Below are 20,401 nucleotides of genomic sequence, written 5' to 3'. Positions count from 1 at the left end.
ATTTACAATAAATGATTTCTTCACATAAAACAGTAAAAAACATTGTAGACAACTTAAATAACTTTAAGGCGTAACTACTTAAATAATAAAAGAATCAGGGTTACTCTATTCACATGACACCCTCCCAGCAGCTCCAATGCAGGTTTCACATTAAGTGCTAAAATTATTGAGTAGATTTACAGCATGGATTCTTTACATGTAATGTAACAAAGAATGCTAAAATGCACTGGAAAGTCATAAACACGTGGGGATTGTTGTTGATATACTTGTCTTTGGGAGGAATAAATGATTATACTAAAAACATCAAATATACCTGACTATCTCAGAGGGGACTGTAACCTTTCAATGACAAGAAAACCGGCTCAGTGAAAGCTGTGTAATATTTATGACCTCTCTGATTACAAATTTCTAAACCCAAAAGCCCCATTGCTTTCAGCCCCATCAGTTTTTGGAGGGATACTATGGGGTTTTGATGAGATCATAGACCATATTTAACATCCTATTCTAGTCGTTCATGAGCAGGGATATATATAAAAAAAAAACACTGCCTCTAAAATTATAGCTTGAGCCATGTATTACAGAAACATTACATAGTCAGAAGGAAAGTTCTATTTTTTTTTTCTGTCAAAGCTCTCTTGTAGTAAGAGAACGATGTTGTCTTGTCAATAGAACTGTGTAAGTATTTAGTACAATATATCAAATGAATTAACAGGCTTAATGCAAAACCAATCCTCTCCCATATATTATTCCTTAAAAAAATAAAGGAATCCTCCTCTATTAAAACAATGGCAAATCTAAGTAGTACATATCTCAGTACAGTACTATATGAAACTTACACCAGTCACCAGTCTTGATCCCTTTTGCATATGACAAAACGGAATATGGTTTGGTGTTTAGAAACAATAAAAAATATGGAGAACATTACATGAAGCTTTCCATTGTGACAGTCATAGAATCTGTGAAAAGACCATTATTTGCTAGGGTTTTCCATATATATATATATATATATATATATATTATATATAAGCTTCTGTACTTGATATCACACAGAAACAAAAGATATATGAACATTTTAAAATATGAATAGATATACAATTTGCAATGAAAGCAGCGTGCATGGTCATGAACAACTGTAGGAAAATGATATAGCTGATACTGCAACTTTAACCAGAGCAGTTACCTCTTCAGGGTAGTTTCTCCGCAAACCAGTCATCTCTTAACTAATGTATTAAATTAACAATCAAAGTGACTGTCCAAACGTTCTTATAGATTTACATTTCACTTGATGTTTTCATCGAAATGAAACATCAGTGGGATTCAGTCGATATTCAGCTTGACTCTGCAGGATCCTCAATGATCATGGATGACATTTAAGCAGATCTGAATATTAACTGGCATCCAGTCCCATCATAATGATTCTCCAGTTATACAAAGACCCGCTGAATAAGACTAAGTCTACTGTATGGTTTTGCAGCTGTACTGACAGCTACTTCCTCTCCATTCTTCAAACAACCTGTGAATCCATGGCAGTGTGCAGTTCAGTTTGGTAGACTGTCCATCTGACTTAACTAAATGAGTGCTGTAATTCTTGACTCCCTAAAATCCAAATTAGTCCTGTAGTACAAACCGGTGCCCATGTTGAGATTACACCGAACATGAGTTGGTCTCATGTGAGGTTTCCAGTGCTTTTCTGACTCCACCTGCAGGGATACTTGACTTTAAAGTGGACCAGAATTTACACACAATACCAGCAGTAAAAACCGTGGAGCCCTGCATGGGACCTCCAACATGCAACCCCTTTATCTATGCCTGTTGAGGTTCCATTGGTCACCCTATTATTGTTTTCTGTGTGTTTGTGCAAAGTGGTGGGAGTGCAGGGGTGTAGGGGAGCATGGAGATCAAAGCCTGTGGCTCATGAAACAGTGGTGGGAGAGGAGGATCATATGAGGGGCAGTTGGAGATTGGGGATGGTGTCCTGAAGGCCTCCATTACGTTTAGTCTGCCAACCAGTGAAGAGCGCGTTATCATCCTGCCCTTCTTTTTATACAATATAACTGGTGAGGTCCAGCAGGTAAGACGTCATGTTAATGATGTGCTCCAGGATGCTGTCTTTCTCACCGTCCCCTTGTGTCCCTCGATCTCCTTTCTCACACTGGCTGCCAGAGAATCCTTCCTTGCAGAGACACTTGTTGGGTTCCACGCAGACCCCGCCGTTGCGACAGGCCGGTTCACATTTAGCTGCGAATGACAAAGAGAGATAAGTTGAAAACCCATTGAAAAAGGTTGGACGTTTGCCCAACTTTGAAATCAAAGACGGATAAGGTCCTCTGATTAGCTCTGTACCTCGTAAGCAGAAGGGGCCCTCCCAGCCAGGACTGCAGCAGCACTTGCCAGTTGGTGTACAGTGGCCATTCTTGCATTCACGAGAGCAAGTGGTGCTTAGCATCTCTGGATCCTCTACTGGCCGTCTGCACTCCTTAGGGACCTGTAGCCTGCATGAGTCACAGAGCATTGTTCAACGAAAGGTTTGCTTTTCTCACCCTACACTCAGGCATATTTTCCATCCCAGATCACAAACTAAACACTTGCCAAACATGCAATAGTGTATTAATCAGGCAAGTATTTCATAAACAAAATTATATTTGGAAAACTTGTTTAGAGACAAAGAGCCATTCTATCATGGGATGGTCACGCACGTACGTAACTTTTGCGATATGAGCTGTATCTCAGTTAAGAGGCTCCGTCCTCTGGAGGTCACCATTTGTAGTCATCAAGGATGTCTTATTTAAAAAATTTAACTGTAATATCAATAATCATACAATAATTTGTTGTATGACTGTTATTCCTTGTGAGGCGTTTAATACTTTAATTTCTTTCTTCCCAATCTATATATGTATATATCATATATGGATGATATATACAACCTCCGGAGGATTCAGCATCCAAACTGAGATGCAGCATTGGAGTGGAGACTTTTTTTTTTTTTTTTTTGCAAAGATAAAGATGCACAATATCAGTAAAATAGCAATTTTAAAGATCTTTTAAAAACTTCTTTCTTTAAAATTATACTGTAAGTGCATTAATTACTTTATATGTGATGCTTAAATTCACTTGAATGACTGATTTGATGTTTTTTTTTATTTCATTTCAATATTAATATCAGCCATTTATCAGATCAAAATTATTATCCTCTTATTAGTACCAAGCAGAATTTGAACCTTGGGGCATCCCTACACAAATACATCTATATTCTTGAATGTTTGGTTGTCTCAAATAGAGGATTTCTCAACTGTTACCTCTAATTTTATAACTGTAAAAATACTGTATTTTATGTTTACAGTCACTTGTTTGTGGGATGCAATCATATGTTGATCTTTTTATGCACTGTTGTTTCAGACAGTTTACACAAAATAAACCAATGACAATTACTTAATCAGGTTGTTAACTGTACACGTAAATATTTAAGATGAAAAAAATGAATGTAATGTGTTATGTTTTACCACAACTATACCACAGATTATTGTTTACAGGGTTTAAAGCAACAGATTAATTGAAGATTAATCTGGCAGTTCTTCTATTGCAAAAGATCTGTTAATGTGAAAAGGATGCTACTTTATATGAATAGACAAAGACAGAATTATTGATGTGATTAGTTCATGTTTGTGAATTACTTAATTCTCACCTACATCTTTATAATGCATTACACCAATACCAGCAATAACACATCTCAACCTGAGCCCAGTGTGGCAATATCTGGAAACAATAATGTTTTTGTGCTTAATGGATTTCAAATGCAAAACCTCAGTGTCAAACTAAGTGGTTTATGATGAACCTGTCCTGAAGTTCAGCTCTCCAAACATTCGGATGCCTCACTCAGCTAAACACACTGCTTAATGAGCCAGGAAAGTCTCTTTAATGGCTCTCTATTAGTGAGCAGTAGGGCTGTTGACATACCCAACAGGCCAGCACACACACACACATACACACACACACACACACACACACACACACACACACACACACACACACACACACACACACTATAATTGGAATCCAGTGAAGCAGTAACTGTATGGGAAACAGGCTGGAGAGCTCTTGGTGAGTTCACTTCCTGTGTATCTCACTAGAGGTGGCGTATGGGAAAGTTAGGTGGCCAATGATTCTGTGTTTAACGATGAGGGTTGTGGAAAGAATGGAGGTGGAATCTGAGCATTTAAAGCTGAAGTGTGTCATTGTTCCTATGTTAAAATACTTAGGATTTATGTGCAGAGACTATAAGTAAGCAAGTACTGTATATAAGTGACACATAGTTTGGCTGGTCCTGCCACTTATAGTCAGGTGCGACTTATTTATCAAAATTAATTTGACATGAACCAAGAAAAATGAACCAAGAGAAAACATTACCGTCTACAGCCGCGAGAGGGCGCTCTATGATTTCAGTGTAGTCTACAGGAGCACTGAGCAGCATAGAGCGCCCTCTCCCGGCTGTAGACTGTAATGTTTTCTCTTGGTTCTTGGTTCTAAATAAATGCGACTTATATATGTTTTTTTCCTCATCATGACGTTTTTTTGGACTGATGCGACTTATACTCAGGTGCGACTTATAGTCCGAGAAATATGGTAAGCAATTTTAAGCTTTTATGAAGAGTGTACATAGTGTGGGCAACACTATGGTTTGAGAAATTACTCCCTCCACCTTTAATGGTTTCGACTGAGAGCTTAAGATTTCAAATACTTCACCCCAGTTTGTTAACACATTACTGACAAATAGCATAATTTCATCTCTTTAACAATCTATTGGTCCAAAGGCAAATTTAACTGTGTCCAGTTACCTTCTAATTTCCTAAACGCATATCATTGCTTTCAATATGAACAAATCATTTTTGCATTTGTATTTTATTGACCTGTAATTCCTTGTAGTTAGTTCTATTAGACTTTTTCAATCACTAAAGTCTGCTTAAACCCTTCCTCTTACTTACAATCGACAACCTTTTCTGATGGACAATACCAAGTCTCAACTCTGATGTATGTCATATAATGCAGAAGAAAAGATCTGCGACTACTTTCATTTCATTGTGACTATTGTGATATATAAAATATGGATGAAATAAATATTATATATCTATAGTTTTATAATATATATTTTAGTTTCAGCAGTCCAGCAGCAACACAGTTTTTTTTTTCTGATTGCTTTGACACATTGGCTAAAATCAATTAAATTGTGATTGACAGCCTTGTTTCTTCCTTCCACCTGTCATAATTATAGACTTTTATGCTTCTTTCATTTCCTCTTCTCCTGTTTAGTTTTATTAATTTGACCAATGCTGCGTCCGGAAAATCTAAAATGCTGCCTTTGTAGGATGCAAGGTAGGAAGGCATCAAGGCACATCCGAATCCAAAGTTAGCTTCACTTCCCGTTTCATGAGAAACCTACCTGATCGATTTTTGATGGCATTATAGATGTATCCTTTGCTGCCTTTGATATCCCATAATCCTATGCGTATCATTCTGTGATGGTTAAGCTAAAAAATAAACATGGCATCTGTTGTGTTTGGTGGTCAGTTTTTGTGTAAATGTATATTTTCTGACTAAGTTTTGCACATTTGATGTTAGTTCTAGAGTGAAATCAGTTTTAGAGTAATTAAATATTTGTTTAGTTATCACCAAAACTCATTTTATTTTGCTGTAGAGCATTAAACCGTTATGCTGCCTCAGAGGCCTGTCCGAAACTAGTTTCATGAGGTGCCTTTGTGCAAAAAACGCTGCCTGCAAAATCATTGCCTGATAGAGCAGTGAGGCAACAAATCAACTGCCTAGACTTTCGGACACAGCTTTAGTTTCTGTCTTCAATTTCTTACTTTAGGCAGTTCACCTGTATTTTGTTAATTATTCTGATTTGGTCTGTGTATTTAAGTTGCTCCCTTTCTGTTATCTGTGGCCAGTTATTGATGTTGATTTGCTTGTGTCTGGATGTACCAGCCTTAGGAGTGTCTATGTGAGAGAGTGCGATGTTGGATCTCTGAGTACCACTGACAGCTTCAGTGACTGATGGCAGGAATAGGGTGGTAACAAGGGAATTGTGGCAGGATGTGCTGGGGGGTCTAGTGGGGGTGCAGTTCCCATGCTCCCCTCAACAACAATCAGCACCCATATCAGGTCTCCATTGTCTCTTATCCACACTTTTGTGTGTGGTGTGTGTGTGTGTGTTGTGATGGGCTGTTACGTTATGAAAAAAAAACAAAAAACAGAGAGAGTCAGAAAAGATGAGGAAGAGAAAGAAATAGAGATGGATACTGAAAAAGAAAGAGAGGGAGGGAACCGAAAGAAAGAGGGACTCCCCAGAGGATTGGACTAACACTGTTAATGATGTTGGGGTCAGCGGAGCTACTAAACAGTTTGTATTACTGGCAGGGTGGCCGTGAAAACAACACCTGCTGCCATGGCACTTGACAAAGACAGCTGGGTCAACAGGCACTGTGGGAATGTATCAGCTCTGTGAGGCCACTTGCATAAAACACAGACTGATTAATTAAAAGAATGCCCCAGCTTATTAGTTTAAGACAGTCGTGTTGCTTGAATGGGAGGTTGAATGCATCAGCTGCCCAACTTCTCTTTTTGTGATTGTTTGGCACAATATGCCTGCCATGATCCCAGTCCCTGTTCTACATTATCTATCTAGGCAGAAATCATCTACACTGGATGTTTTTAGTGCTGTAAATGCATGTGATTCTGTGGAATCGATTTAGATGTATTAAACCTAACAGTACCAGACAGTTATTACTACTGTAGTTTTCAACTGCAGTATTTATTAAAGGGTTAATTCATCCAAAAATTTAAATTAGGCTTCATTTTACTCACCCTGAGGCCTCCTAGGTGTATATGACTTTCTTATTTCAGACAAATTGTCTTTGATCTTTCAAGTTGTTTCATGGCACTCAATGGGTGTTGCATTCCTTCAGTTCCTTCATTCTTCCAAAATACTTGAAATAAATTTACATCAGCTAAACACTTAGTTTTGTTGCTTAGTTTACAACAATGAGAGCAAGCAAGTTTGAATATGAATATTTTTCTTACAAAAACGCATAGATTCACTACAGGAGGCCTTTGTTAATCCCCCAGAGCCGACTGAGACACTTTTTTTTTTTTATGGAATGGCGCTTTTTTTCTCCACGTCTTTCGGACTGAAGGAAAGCAACACCTGTTGAGTGCCGTGAAACAGCTTGAAAGATTATATATTTTTTATATATATATATATATATATTATAACTCTGACTGGATTCGTCTGAAAGAAGAAAGTCATATACACTTAGGATTGCTCAGGAGTAAAATGCAGCCTAATTTTCATTTTTGGGTGAACTAACTCTCAAAGCCCAAATATTTTATAAACGGGGTGGGGAACTTGTATAACATGGTGAAGGATGGGTGGTCCATCTCTGTTGAAATCTGTGGTGTTTTCTGCGGAATTGCGGAATGGGTAATGACTCCAGTAGCTCTGAGCTTTTCTTCAGGAGACAGTTTAATATCTTTTGGCTTAACTTGTTGGCTTTGATAGTAAGAAATGGTTGAGTTATTTGATGAAAGAAAGCACACGGGTAGAGGAGTTAAGGGCTGAGGGGTGTTCAACGAAGACAGTATAAAAAAGCCTTCAAGGCACTCTGTGTGACTCCTCTGTCCTTTTTTGTTACCTCTCTCTTTTATTAGCAACTCTTTGTGGTTACATTGTATCAAACATTTTCAATTGTATCAATTTTATGTGCATTGTAGCTGTAGGCCATTCAGTACCACCCTAAGGGTCTTTTGTCAAGGGGAGGAGCACTGTGAGCAGGAGAGATTTAGGACAGACCAAGAAATAAAGGAGATTTGTAAGAGATGGAGAGCTGGAGAACACTTTTTAAAAAAATGTTTGTATATCCTGTTCTTTACACACACACTTAAGCCTATATGAATTTGTAATATTTAAATTGCTACAGAAAAGTGCATGTAAAGAACCTACTCGACACCTATTCAGCCAATAAAATCCAAAGTTATACTTGCTTTCTTTCTGAAGTATCTTCAGGTCTGTGGTTCTAAAATGTAGTGAGTGGGAAAAAAAATCACTTCAGAAATCGTTCAAGTAACACTCAACCAGAGCTCCACATCTGTTTTGGTGACAAAACAAAGAGAAGAGTGTTTCTGATATGTTTTCTTCAGACATTCTTTGGTTTCTACTGATGTGTGTGGATGTTGTCATTCAGCTGTCAGAACAGACCGTATCTGCCAAAAGTATCACTATGAAGTTCTCATTTCTGGTAGCTTCCATGGGGTGAACTCTGTAACTATGGGCTAAATTTGACTTAAATTTCAACATACAGTAGCATACACTGGACCAGTGAATAGTAAAACTGAGGATGTGCGTCAGTTTGTGTTTAATATTACAGAAAAAACAAAACAAATTATAAATAGTTCACTTACTGGCATCTTCTCAGTTATTGCCACTAGCCAATAAACAATCCTAGAGTCTCTCTCTTGTGGACATTGGACATTGGTACCTGTACTTTTCAGTGTGGGGTGGCTTATTTATTATTCTACATTTACTGACTGCTAAACAAACTCGGATGGGTGCAGTTACTGTAACATCTCAAACATTTGAATTTGTATATAATATTGTACTCTATGATATATTTTATGCTCTCTCCCCTAACCCACAGTTCCACAACCCGAAAACGCTAGGTGGCAGATAATTTTCCAAACACAATGCAGGTATTTTGAAGCCCCCATCCCTTGCAAGTATGCAAAGCTTAAAAGGAAAAAAAAATGTACAAAAAATACAAATGTACAAAAAGAATTACATTTTGGACCACCCCACTTAACAGTGCTAGTCACTCAGAAATGTTATATCACCTCTTTAATTTGGTAGTTAGATCACAAAAAGTGACATGATATATAAAACAGTGGACCCAACACCACAGGTCCTACAGACTAAACAACTCCAATCAACAGTGGAAAGAATTGTTATTTGGAAAAATGCAGCGATGCCAGAAAACATAAATAACGTAAGTTTGAGGGGCCTTGTTTAGGAGATTCATGGAAACATCTGTGGTAATTAATAGCATTAGACTTGGGTGGCACTGTCGTCACCTGGGTATACAGTGCCTCACAAAAATATTCAAACCTTCAAGCAATTTTCTTACATTTCTTGCTGAAATCCTACATGCAAATATTGGGTTCTTTGTTATCTGATGTTTCATAGTTTTCATACTGATTCAATACATTTTTCCAGTCACTTTTTGCAGTAATGACCTTCTCTATTTATTTATTAAATGCGATATTGGCTCATTATTCCAGGCAGATTTGCACCAGGTTTCACTTAAACTGGAAAAATGTTTGGATTGAAATCAGATTTGACAAGGTCATTGTAGAACACTGACCATGTTACTGTAATTTCTGTAAATGGTGTTGATACATATTCTTTTTATAGCCATTTCCTACTGATGAAACATAGCCCTCATGATGCATTCGTCAACATAATTCACTGCAGGTACAGTGTACACTAAGATGTGGGCAGAGTTAGATTTGCCCCACACATATTGCTTTGAACTTAGGCCCTATCTGGAGCACAACTGAAACAGGGCCACTACTAAGGCAAACTTCAGATGTGCCGTCTCATAGTCCCCTATACCTATCCGTGTTACAAAGAACTCTTATCTTATAATTGACTGGCGCACCTCTATGCACTTTTGCTTCCTGTTTGAATGGAAAGTTTTGAGGAACAACCAGTCTGTGGTTCCCACTTCCAGATAACTGAACATCTTGATCTTGTTTTGTACTTTTCCCTGGAATGGTTGTAGTAGTTTACATTTTCACAGTCTTCAGTCCTCACTTAAATAAGGATGCATAAATGATTTTTTTAAATTATTATTATTCAGAATATGCAGACTTTTTAAGCAATTCCTAGGAGTCATAGGACTATGTAAACTTAGACTAGATATTATAGCAAGGTGCCTTTTTTTAATGTGAGATGAAATTTTGGCTCTTTTTTATTTTCAGTGTACTTCAGCAAAATTATTCAGCAAAACGTGGTTTGGAATTTAAGACATAGATTCTGCTTAAGTTTTGAAACATTTCTCCTGTTAATTAAGGGTAATTTATATAGTTTTTTTTTTATATATATTTTTATATTTATAGTATAAAAATGTCCAGTGAAAGGATTTTGAATAGCGTAGAAAGAACAAGCGATTGGTTTTAATTAGAGACTTGACATATCTGCCTGTGCCTATTGTAATGTCCCTTTTTTTCTGGAAATGATATATTTGATCTATAAAAAATGCAAACACTTGGCAGTTGTTATGTGGGAATTCATATGCTCATTTCTAATAGATGATATGCCTTTCATATCGACTTTGCTTGGTGAGAAAAACATATTTTCAAGATCTATCGTAAAAGTGACTTTTAGTGGTGTACAACACACGGGTTAAATTACGCCATATTGAAAAAGCCCATTAGCATAAATCCTTTAACCGACTCCATTCACATGTTTTGAATCTCTCGCCATGAACTTGCACACATGTATGTCATTTGGATAAATTTGGTTCAGCCGCAGACTCGCTAGCATATGAACGTACTCAAGGTTCTCAAGGAAAACATTCCCTCTGTTGAAGACAGGTGTAAGTCTTGTCTGTCAAAGCAAGGATAACACCAAACCGACCACACAGACTTGCTACTGTAGTTAACCAGCGTTGTGTCTGAGACACCTTAACTGTGTTGGTGTTAGAAACACGTTATACCAACATTTGGAAATGGTATGCTTACTCTCCAATTATAGCCGAGGTTTGTGTTGGCTAAGAGCAGCATTTGTGTGATGATTTGTTAAAGGGATGCTAGAGCCCTTGTGCATGTCTGAGAGCGAAAATGAGTAACATTATAATTCACCCAAAAAGAAAGATGTTTTCTAAAATGTCTCTAAATTGTTTGGTCCACACAATGAAATTTAATTTGATGAACATTGCATGAACAGTTCCAGTTCTTCAACATTCTTCAAAATAACCTTCTGTCTGGTGGTATGAACTAACCACGCAGATGTTCAAACCATAGCACGGAAGAAGAATACCGAGGGATATTTTGTAAAGCGGAATAAAAATGGGATTAATTACGCGAGTTTCAATATTAGCATTGCTCAGCAGTAACATCACATATTTCACATGCGAGCAAAGAAAGTGGAAAAAACAGAGAAGCTGTTGCATAAACTGGGTTGTATACAACATGTTGCTCTGTGTATTCAAAGCTCAACGCACCTTTTAGGGTCCACCAACTTGTAGAGTTTTCCGCTGTGCGACTGTATCGCCGTGCTTTTGCTGGAAGCGAGGATGTAGACCTCACCTGCAGAGGAAGGAAAACATGTAGGTCTTTTGTCATTTGTCTCATTTGTCTTCTCTCACCTTCCTTCCTTCCTACTCGTTGCACTTGACACTTGTGCATGAGAGGGGTTCGAGAGGGGCTCATTAAATGGTCATGCAAGTCATTTAATGAGGAGCAAGCTTGCAGCACTGTGCACAGATTGTAAACATGTGTCAGGAGACTGCCATGTGGGTCTCAAGTACAGCCTCCACTGAATCCCTATTACAAATCAGCAACAAATGCCTTCTCTCCCTCACAGAGGCCCACTCTTGGCAAAGCACAAGATTTATTCTCTGTCACACTTGACCTGGTGTTTGGATTCGAGAGTTTATGTTCCCTGTGATGCACTGAGCTGTGGGGATATTACATGGTGGCAGAGAGTACCTCCTAGCAGCAGTGAGTGGGCATAACTTTGCTTTGGCAAGCCGCTCTCGGAGGGACTGGCATCACGTACACATAAACATGACCCCTATTACTATTCCAGTAAGCCAGAAATCAGTTATTATCAATGTTGAAAGTAAAACTAAGGAAATGAAGGAGACTGGGCATATAAACCCTATATGCTGACAGATTGTGCTGACCTTTGACTTCCAATTGTACTGTCTGTTAGCAGCAAAAAAAGAGGAAGTAATCTTTCAGGAAACTAAAGGAGTGCTGTGTCATAGCAGCATGTTCCTTGGAGGAAAGGTATTTGAAAATGGGAGGTAGGACAAAGGATTGGTTTTCTTTCTGTTCTGTATCATTCAGATGACTCTTGGAATCAGGAGCCATTTTTTTTTTGTTCCTGTGACTACATTCTAATGTAAAACGATTGCTTCATTAGACTGTCTAAATGAAACAAATCCTTTGTTTTATTATTTATTTATTTTTTTTAAATTTGTGAAATGTCTGTATGTACACTACTTTTCAAATGTTTATGCATACCAAGCACGAGCACACCATTTATTTGATCAGTTAAATCAGAAATATTGTGAAATATTATTACATCATATTACACATAATATTTTTAAAATAACAGTTTTATATTTTCATATTTTTTTTAAAATGTGTACTCCACTGTCTTTAGAAATCATTCTAATATGCTGATCTTGTGTTTGAAAAAAACTTTTCTTATTATTATCGATCCTTATTTTTGTGGAAACAATGATACTTTTTTTAGGACTCTTTGATGAATGGAATTCAAAACAACATTTATTTGAAAATGTTTTGTTTTTTTTTACTATATAAATGTCTTTACCGTCACGTTTGATCAATTTAATGCATCCTTGCTTAATAAAGCATTCATTTATTTCAATAAAAAAATATATATATATATATATTCGAACAATAGTGTAAGTACCGTCTAGGTAATGTAGTTTTCAAAAGAAAACGTATAGAACCATAAGTAAAGGTTATGAAAGAAGCACAAAAAAGTGCGGTGAAATGAACACACATTAAGCTTTTTGAGAACTCACTGACCTAATTCATCTTCGCCAAACCCCAGGATATGGCCTACCAGTGAGGAACTACAGGAACTGCCAGTACCAAGACAAAGAGGCTTCTCTTGCCACAACCTGTCTTCTGAAAGCCTCTGCAGAATTCTGAAGTTCCTGTAACAATCATAAAGTCTAGGGTTAAAAATCCTTAGTCCTTGCTCTATCTACCCAGCACAAACTCCAGCAGACTTAAGTAAACATCTTCATTTGTACAAAATACAAAATTACATGACAAAACATCAGGCATAATTTAATGCTTTGGATTTCCAGGAACAGTTCATTTTCTACAGTTTGTCTCTCACTGTTGACAAAAAAGGCAGGCTGATAGTGAGGATGAATTACAAACCTGCATAAAGTGTGAAAAACTTATACCAGCGGCCCATTGACCTGGCAAGAAACCTGCTATCAATTTTCCCTGAAAAAGCTCTTTTTCTTTATTGGGGTGCGTGTGGAGTGTGTTTGTGTTGGCAAGGTCAATAACACAGGAAAGATGACAGTTTCCATTTGCAGTTTAACATTTATCAAAAAAATACAATGAGGAGCAATACGAAACGGAAGCTCAGTATCTGTTTTTTTTTTTTTTTTTTTTGAAGCATTACTATGTTCAAGGGATACACTAAGGAGTTTGCATACTTTGACATAAGTATTACCATATTTTTTGGACTATAAGTCGCACCTGAGTATAAGTAACATCAGTCCAAAAATACGTCATGACGAGGAAAAAAACATAAGTCGCACTGGACTATAAGTCGCATTTATTTAGAACCAAGAACCAAGAGAAAACATTAACGTCTACAGCCGCGAGAGGGCGATCTATGTTTATTAGGGGTAGACTACAGGAGCACTGAGCAGCATAGAGCGCCCTCTCGCGGCTGGAGACGGTAATGTTTTCTCTTAGTTAATTTCTCTCGGTTCATGTCAAATTAATTTTGATAAATAAGTCGCACCTGACTATAAGTCGCAGGACCAGCCAAATTATAAAAAAAAAGTGCGACATATAGTCCGGAAAATACGGTAATTATAATATAACATCATATAATAACACAGCATACCCATTTTTGTCTCCAAATACATAACTTCCATAAAGTCTTCTTGACTGACATCCCCGGTAGATGAATCCACCAACTGGGACGGCACCTTCATTTGACCCCAAATCAAACATAGATGGCTCATTTTCTGTGAACAGACACACCAACAACTCACCATCAAGAAATACAATAAAAGCAGACCAAGGTAACAAGTCAACATGAGTTTTAGGTTATTTTAATGAGTTATTGGTTATACGAGCTTCAAAACAGAAATCCTCCGCATTGTTTAAATAACTCAATTTCACACATTTTACAAACTAAATGTCTTCAATCACCATCCATGTGTCGCAAAGTTAATTTATCCCCATAATATCAGTTTTCTTTGTTTGTGTAAGGGATATTCACGTTTACCACAATTTGTCAAGAGACCATTAGCACTTCACACAGGCTGGTTTTAATTAGCTATTCCCCAGACGGTTATAAAACACTATGTAAACTTCATATCGAGGGCTATGTTCATTTCACTAAATGTCCTGATTAATGTTCAGTTTGAGCACTGTTAAATTCACATTATAGCTCAAACTGATTAGGAAAAGGACACAAGAGGAAAGGGTGAGGTAATCCTACAATTACTATCCAGTGTTTATGTATATTTGTGTAAGTTTTTATGGCTACAAAGATTACAGCAGCTAAGGGAATGGCGAGTATTCTAACCTTATATTCAGAGCCCAGTAAAACAATAAAATGCCATTTAATGGAGTACGTCATTCACCATGGAGATGGTTTAACATGGTAAAAGGCTTGGGGTTTGGGGTAATTTGGCACACTTGCGAGACAATCTTTTTGGAGTTTAAATGCATTGGTTGGGAAAGAGCCATATTTGTTTGCTGCCAAAGTGTTAGGAGGAGTACAAGAAAGCCAATCCATTACTTAGCCATAGGAAATAATATATCCTGTAAATGCACTTCTGGTACTGATTTAGGGTCGAAGTTAGCACGATTGAGAGATGGACTGACATGCTGGTCGTTTTGTGTTTCAACAATGTACTAAATGACCATATAAACGCTCTTTGACAGCAATAAATAATATACTTGAATAGGTACTTGCAGTTCCCCAGGGATTAAAATAAGTATTTTTTATATTTAAAGTATGTTCTTACGTTTTGAAATTATAGTGTTGTAATAGTATTCTTTTATAATAGTTTTTTTTTATTTTTTTTGAAAGTACCCCTATTCCATCGAACACATTCTGTTCTCAGCATAAAATCTTAACATTATTTCATAACCAGTACATGGATGGATAATTTAATATTTTGTGAAATAAAATACAGGAACTTCTTGAGTGTTTGCCTGGTTGGAACTATTTGGCTCGTTGAAAAGCCTTTCTGCTTGTACAGTAATCCATCATGTTTTCAGAAACCAGCCACTTCTAACAGACATACCATAGTCTTTCCCTTTGATGACCTGTAGGATCCTGCCTGTTGTCGTATTTTTGCCAACAGTATCTGTGCACAGGATCAGCAGACTCCCATTGGTGTCCATGCGGAGCTTATCCACTGCACACCTAGAACACAAAGTACCATTTTAATGCATTTTGTAAGACAGCAGCAGTGTAAACACTTCTATTTGTTATATGACACTTCGTTTTTATACGGTATATGCGTTGGCATACAGTTCTACTTTTAACAGCCAAGATTGGCAATATCCCTTAATTCCAGACAAATCCTCATACTACGGCATATAGTTACATTCTTGTGAAATTGTGTGCTTCCACCCTTATGGTAACAGTTTGGGTGGGCCCTTTTCCAAAGTGAGGTCCATAAAGAAATGATTTACTGCATCATTGTAGAAGAACTTGACTAGCCTGCACAAAACCCAGACCTAAATCCCAGTGAATTGGAATGACGTCTTCAAACCAGATCCCATCGCAAAACGTCACTGCCTGACCTCACTGATGTACAGGTGTAAATTCCCACATCCATATTCCAACATATAATGGAAATAATTCATAGAGCAGCTGTTACGAAGGACAAACTCCCAAATTACCAAATTTCAAAATTCGGTAAACTGTTTGACCTTACCTCCCTGGATCATGCAGTCCATGGGCAAAGATTTCAGGGGGCTGATTTGTGCTGTTGAAATAGGGGTTGTTTCTGGGTATAGAGTAAGGAGTACTACACCAATCTGTGTCCACATCCACCCGAAGGACAGATCCTGTGAAATCACTACAGCAGAAGTACACTCTATTGAAAATATCGGAAACAATTTAGATATCACTATTATATAGATTAACTCATCAATAGTGCCTGATATATTACAGCTACATGCATTTAATACTTACCTCAGACCATCCATCTCCTCCATATCGTCCAAAGTGATCATGCCATCACCTAAGAAAATGTGCAGAAGCCCATCAGGGCCAAAGAGGAGCTGCCCTCCCAAATGCTTTCGGTGGAGCTCAGCTACTTCCATTAAAACCCGAGTAGTCCTTGTGTCCACCTGGTTTGGGTTTTTCCTAAAACCAAATATTAAAACAGATTTAAATCTAAAACTTTTCCAAACCACTAGGGTTACCAAAAAAAAAAACACATGGTATCCCAGCATAGAATATAAAACACTACTTAATTCATTTAAATACAAAATTGAATTAAAGGGGAAAATTGCAAAATGTATAATTCAGCTCATTTTGTTAATACTGGGTGTTTTGCATTGCAGCTGGGGAACTGAACACAATCAGAGTGAATGTCAGCCTTCGTGAAAATTATATGTTGTGATTACATATCTCTATAAAACATTCATCACTGTCAGTGAAAGTATTTCATAAGGAGCTCGGCTTCTCATGATTTATACAAAACCGCATGGAATACAACCATCATGCACACGTTCATGTGTAAAGTGTTTGCTGTAGCCACATATTGACATTGGGGTAGTGTAGGGTTTGTCCCTTTTTTCCCCTTTTTTGTTTTGCTTTTTGGAATATCAAGGCAGACAGATTGACAATATCTGAATATGAGGAAGGACACATCCCCCCCCGTTGTCTATGATGGTTACGGCTTTGGTTAGTAGCCCATAAGTTAGGTGAGGTTTTGACTGGTTTCTCATTACCTGGACACAGTGTACTCGACTACACGAAGAATGTGGTCGTGTGGTCCTATAGCCCAGCGCTCTTGGTTGGTTGTGTAGGAGACGTAGAGCTTTCCATTTTTCTTATAATTGGGGTGGAATGCAAGGCTTAGCAAGCCCCTTTCATCTCCTCCCTGAAAGTCAGATGGGGTACACAAAGAATCCAGAAGTTAATTATGTCCCTTTTTTCAATCGGACTGGGCTGCAAAAAGCTAAAGCCGGCCCTCCCTCTTTCTCTCTCTCCTTTTTATTTCCTTCTTTCTCCGTCTCAGTCTCTCTCCATATGGGGGCCAGTTACCCCATGCCCTCTTGCCCCCTTGCTTTTTTTCTTACCTCCCCTCTCCTTGACTACTGCATTACAAACGATTATAAAACATTTGACTACAAGAAAACCCCTACCCCCCCACCCCACACACCCACCTTTTCACCAACCCCGTCTTGGTTATAGGCACTTGTATTTGGGGCCAGGCTCCTCTGGGATGCCCAGGACCTCCTTGCGGCCTCCATTGTTTAAGTGATTTGTGTGTGTAATCTTTGGGGGATATCCGTGAATGCAGTGCCGAGTGGCTGAAACAATTCATTAGCTTACTCGCACTTCATAGAGAGCACAAAAGTCCAAGATTCCTTTAGCCCCCTGCCCCATCCATTCTCTTCCCTCTCTCTCTCTTTTATTTTTAAACCCATGCAAAATTTGAGAGAGGCAAGAAAAAGAATGGGCAGAAAAAAAAAAAAAAAAAACACTCCCACTGTCTTGGCAACAAGATAGAAAACACTGAAATTGCTTGTGTAATAGGTAAAACCTCTCATCCCGGAGGCTACTACATGAGTTGTCACTACTCTGGTGGTCCACTCATCATAGCCCGTTGTAATAAGCAGCTATGTCGCTTTACTTCCTGGGGAAAGTAATAATGTTGGGCTTTCCTCCCTTTCATCTTTTCAACTTTGTTTTCTTTCTGGTAATGCAAATGAAATGAATGAACAGACTGCTAAGCACACGCCTCATGAATGAATCAATGAATGAACAAACAAGTCTGAGGCAAGTCCCTGAAAAATGATTATGATTTAATGCATTAGGATAAAACATAACACCAGTTTAATTACAGCACATACACTAACAATTTAGTGATATTGGCTGTCGGAGAAGTAAACAGAGTTTTCATGAAATTAGCCGTCTGTGCCATCTCTGCGGCATTCCTTTCGGAATTCTCACAGGAATTCAGTAAGAGAGAGGTCTTTTGTGGATTGCTCAAGTTAACGGTGTGGTTCAGCTCAAAGTACACGCCAAAACATACAGATCATAAATTGGTCAGAGCAACTCTGTTGGGCTGTGCTGATGTAATCTAATTCGAATGGTGCTAGCGCTCCATCTCTGGAATGCTCCGGAGGAATTCGGATTGGACCTGCAGGGACATGAATAATAACACTCAGGAGGACTCTTTAGTAGACCACAAAGAGTGAAATCACAAGAAAAACTTTGCGGTACCATTTGAATGTCTGTTCTACGTTAGTCAAACACACAACGAGGTTGGGTTGAGTTAACAGCAGGTTGATATCATTTATCCGCGCTCTGATTTATCGAATGAAAAGTTCTTCCTTTTCCCGAAACTCCCTCTTAACATTTTGGACTCCTGATGCACTGACCTGAATCCCAAAATATACACACAGGGAGCAGGTCAAGTTTAGTATTCCAGACAGTCGTATGATCTCAGGCTAGGGACCACCAAAGAACAAAATTAGCTGAAATATTAGCTTTTGCTAATGATCGTTCCTTCATCAAGTGGGCACAAAATAACTTTATTTATCCAGGCCCATTCCTCTGGGTGCTACTAAAAACTTAATAAAGAGAAGACGGTGTGCACAAACTACTAGCTACTACTAAATATTGTAGAAACATAATTTTCTGTAAAGTTGCTTTGTAACGATTTATTTTGTAAAAAGCGCTATACAAATAAATAAACTTGAAAGACAAACTTCATGATATTCTCCTTCCATTAATCATAGCATGTGTAGGGCTGTGTGTACAAGCCCCTGCTTAGTTGCAACGCTGGTAACATACTGTTCCGCTGTCGCAGCCACAAGAACGTTTCTTAAACATTTCATCAGAGTAACCTTGCAGCATGCTGATGACAAAAGGAACAGTTCAGCTGGGAAATGTGGCTACAAAATGTCATGGTCAGAGGTTCTACGCTATGTTATTGTTGACATTCTGTGCATTGACTGTAGCTTTGACAGTACGAAGATTAGGTTGTAACAGCTTCTCGAAAAGAATGCATGTGAGAATACATCAGGGTCAGATGTATTCGTAGACAGAAACAGGGAGCACTACCACCCCCCTCCAGGAATCCCCATTCAGCCCATCAGCAGCTGCTTGCCTTCCAGGGCTTGATGCATGGCCTGGCTTGCACATTGTTTCTGAGAACCTTTTGATCCTTATTGGCTCAGACAATCCTACATAAAAAAGGCATTCCATCCGAGCTGATTGAAAAAAAAAAAATATATATATATATATAATAATAATACCTGCCTACCCTAAAGTCAATCTGAAATGCTCACACTAATTCAGAGTTTTATTTAGTTCAACACAATGAATCCCAAGACCCATGTAAAATCCCCCTCCTCCACCTGTTGACACACATTAATTCCTGTGACAGTGCTGGAGTGAGGATCATTCACTTTCAAGCGTTGAAAAGAGCAGAGCGAATCGTAGCATAACATTCACTTATTACAGCGGCAGCTCTCTGGAGCAATCCACAAATCTTCTGAATGGCTCCATCACAGGTGCTCATCCTGTCTCAGGGGTCCTTGCAAAGTCAATACCTTGGCCAGGAACTAAGAGGAAGCTATGTGAGATGACAGCTAAGCAGAGGACGTTTTTCAAAGAGTCAAAGGACGAGAGAGTAAAAGATCCATTTGTCAAAGCTAGGATACTTATTTTCTGACAGAGTCAAGAGCCCTCCTGCTCACTGAGCTGAAAGAGCTCAACAGCTGTGCGTGTCAAGTGACAGAGTGCGCAACATGCTGTGATCTATTTGCTTCGGCAAGAAATATTTTTTGCAGCTGGACCCCTTGAGTTAGTTGATACACCACAATGGAACTCATATTGGATGCTCACATTTTGAGCAGATGTCTTCTTCACTACGTCTAGCAAGGACAACAACAAAGCAGTACCATTCTTGTGTACCTAGCGCGTCAACATGAAGTGAATCAGAGCTATTTACACAAATAATTTAGAAGATAAACACTTTAGGGCGCTGAAATCTTATGCCTCAGGATTTTGCTTGTCACTGTATGACTCTTTTTATTTTTTCAGCAACTGGAACACTGTAACTAGTTTACAAGATATCCCAAAATAGAAAACTCCACTGATAGCACTATTACTTTGTTGAAACCAATACACTGTAGT

The 20,401-nt window shown here is 38.2% G+C and overlaps 1 protein-coding gene across 1 annotated transcript in view; it reads right to left on the bottom strand.

Annotated features, from left to right (window-relative positions):
* LOC128016261 (hedgehog-interacting protein-like) overlaps positions 1 to 20,401 on the bottom strand; it is a 33,284-nt gene that overhangs the window by 290 nt on the left and 12,593 nt on the right. The window contains exons 5-13 of the mRNA XM_052600773.1: positions 16,981 to 17,132; positions 16,217 to 16,390; positions 15,957 to 16,100; positions 15,318 to 15,439; positions 13,901 to 14,024; positions 12,832 to 12,962; positions 11,271 to 11,355; positions 2,344 to 2,492; positions 1 to 2,238 (exon numbers count right to left, since the gene is read on the bottom strand). The exon at positions 1 to 2,238 is cut by the window's left edge and continues 290 nt beyond it. Of these exons, the coding sequence (XP_052456733.1) occupies positions 2,042 to 2,238; positions 2,344 to 2,492; positions 11,271 to 11,355; positions 12,832 to 12,962; positions 13,901 to 14,024; positions 15,318 to 15,439; positions 15,957 to 16,100; positions 16,217 to 16,390; positions 16,981 to 17,132 (1,278 nt within the window). The 3' untranslated portion in view covers positions 1 to 2,041. The remainder of the gene's footprint in view (positions 2,239 to 2,343; positions 2,493 to 11,270; positions 11,356 to 12,831; positions 12,963 to 13,900; positions 14,025 to 15,317; positions 15,440 to 15,956; positions 16,101 to 16,216; positions 16,391 to 16,980; positions 17,133 to 20,401) is intronic.

This window comes from Carassius gibelio, chromosome A1 (assembly GCF_023724105.1).
Source record: "Carassius gibelio isolate Cgi1373 ecotype wild population from Czech Republic chromosome A1, carGib1.2-hapl.c, whole genome shotgun sequence".
In the NCBI taxonomy this organism is placed as follows: Eukaryota; Metazoa; Chordata; class Actinopteri; order Cypriniformes; family Cyprinidae; genus Carassius; species Carassius gibelio.
This window is presented reverse-complemented; position numbering and strand designations above follow the sequence as displayed.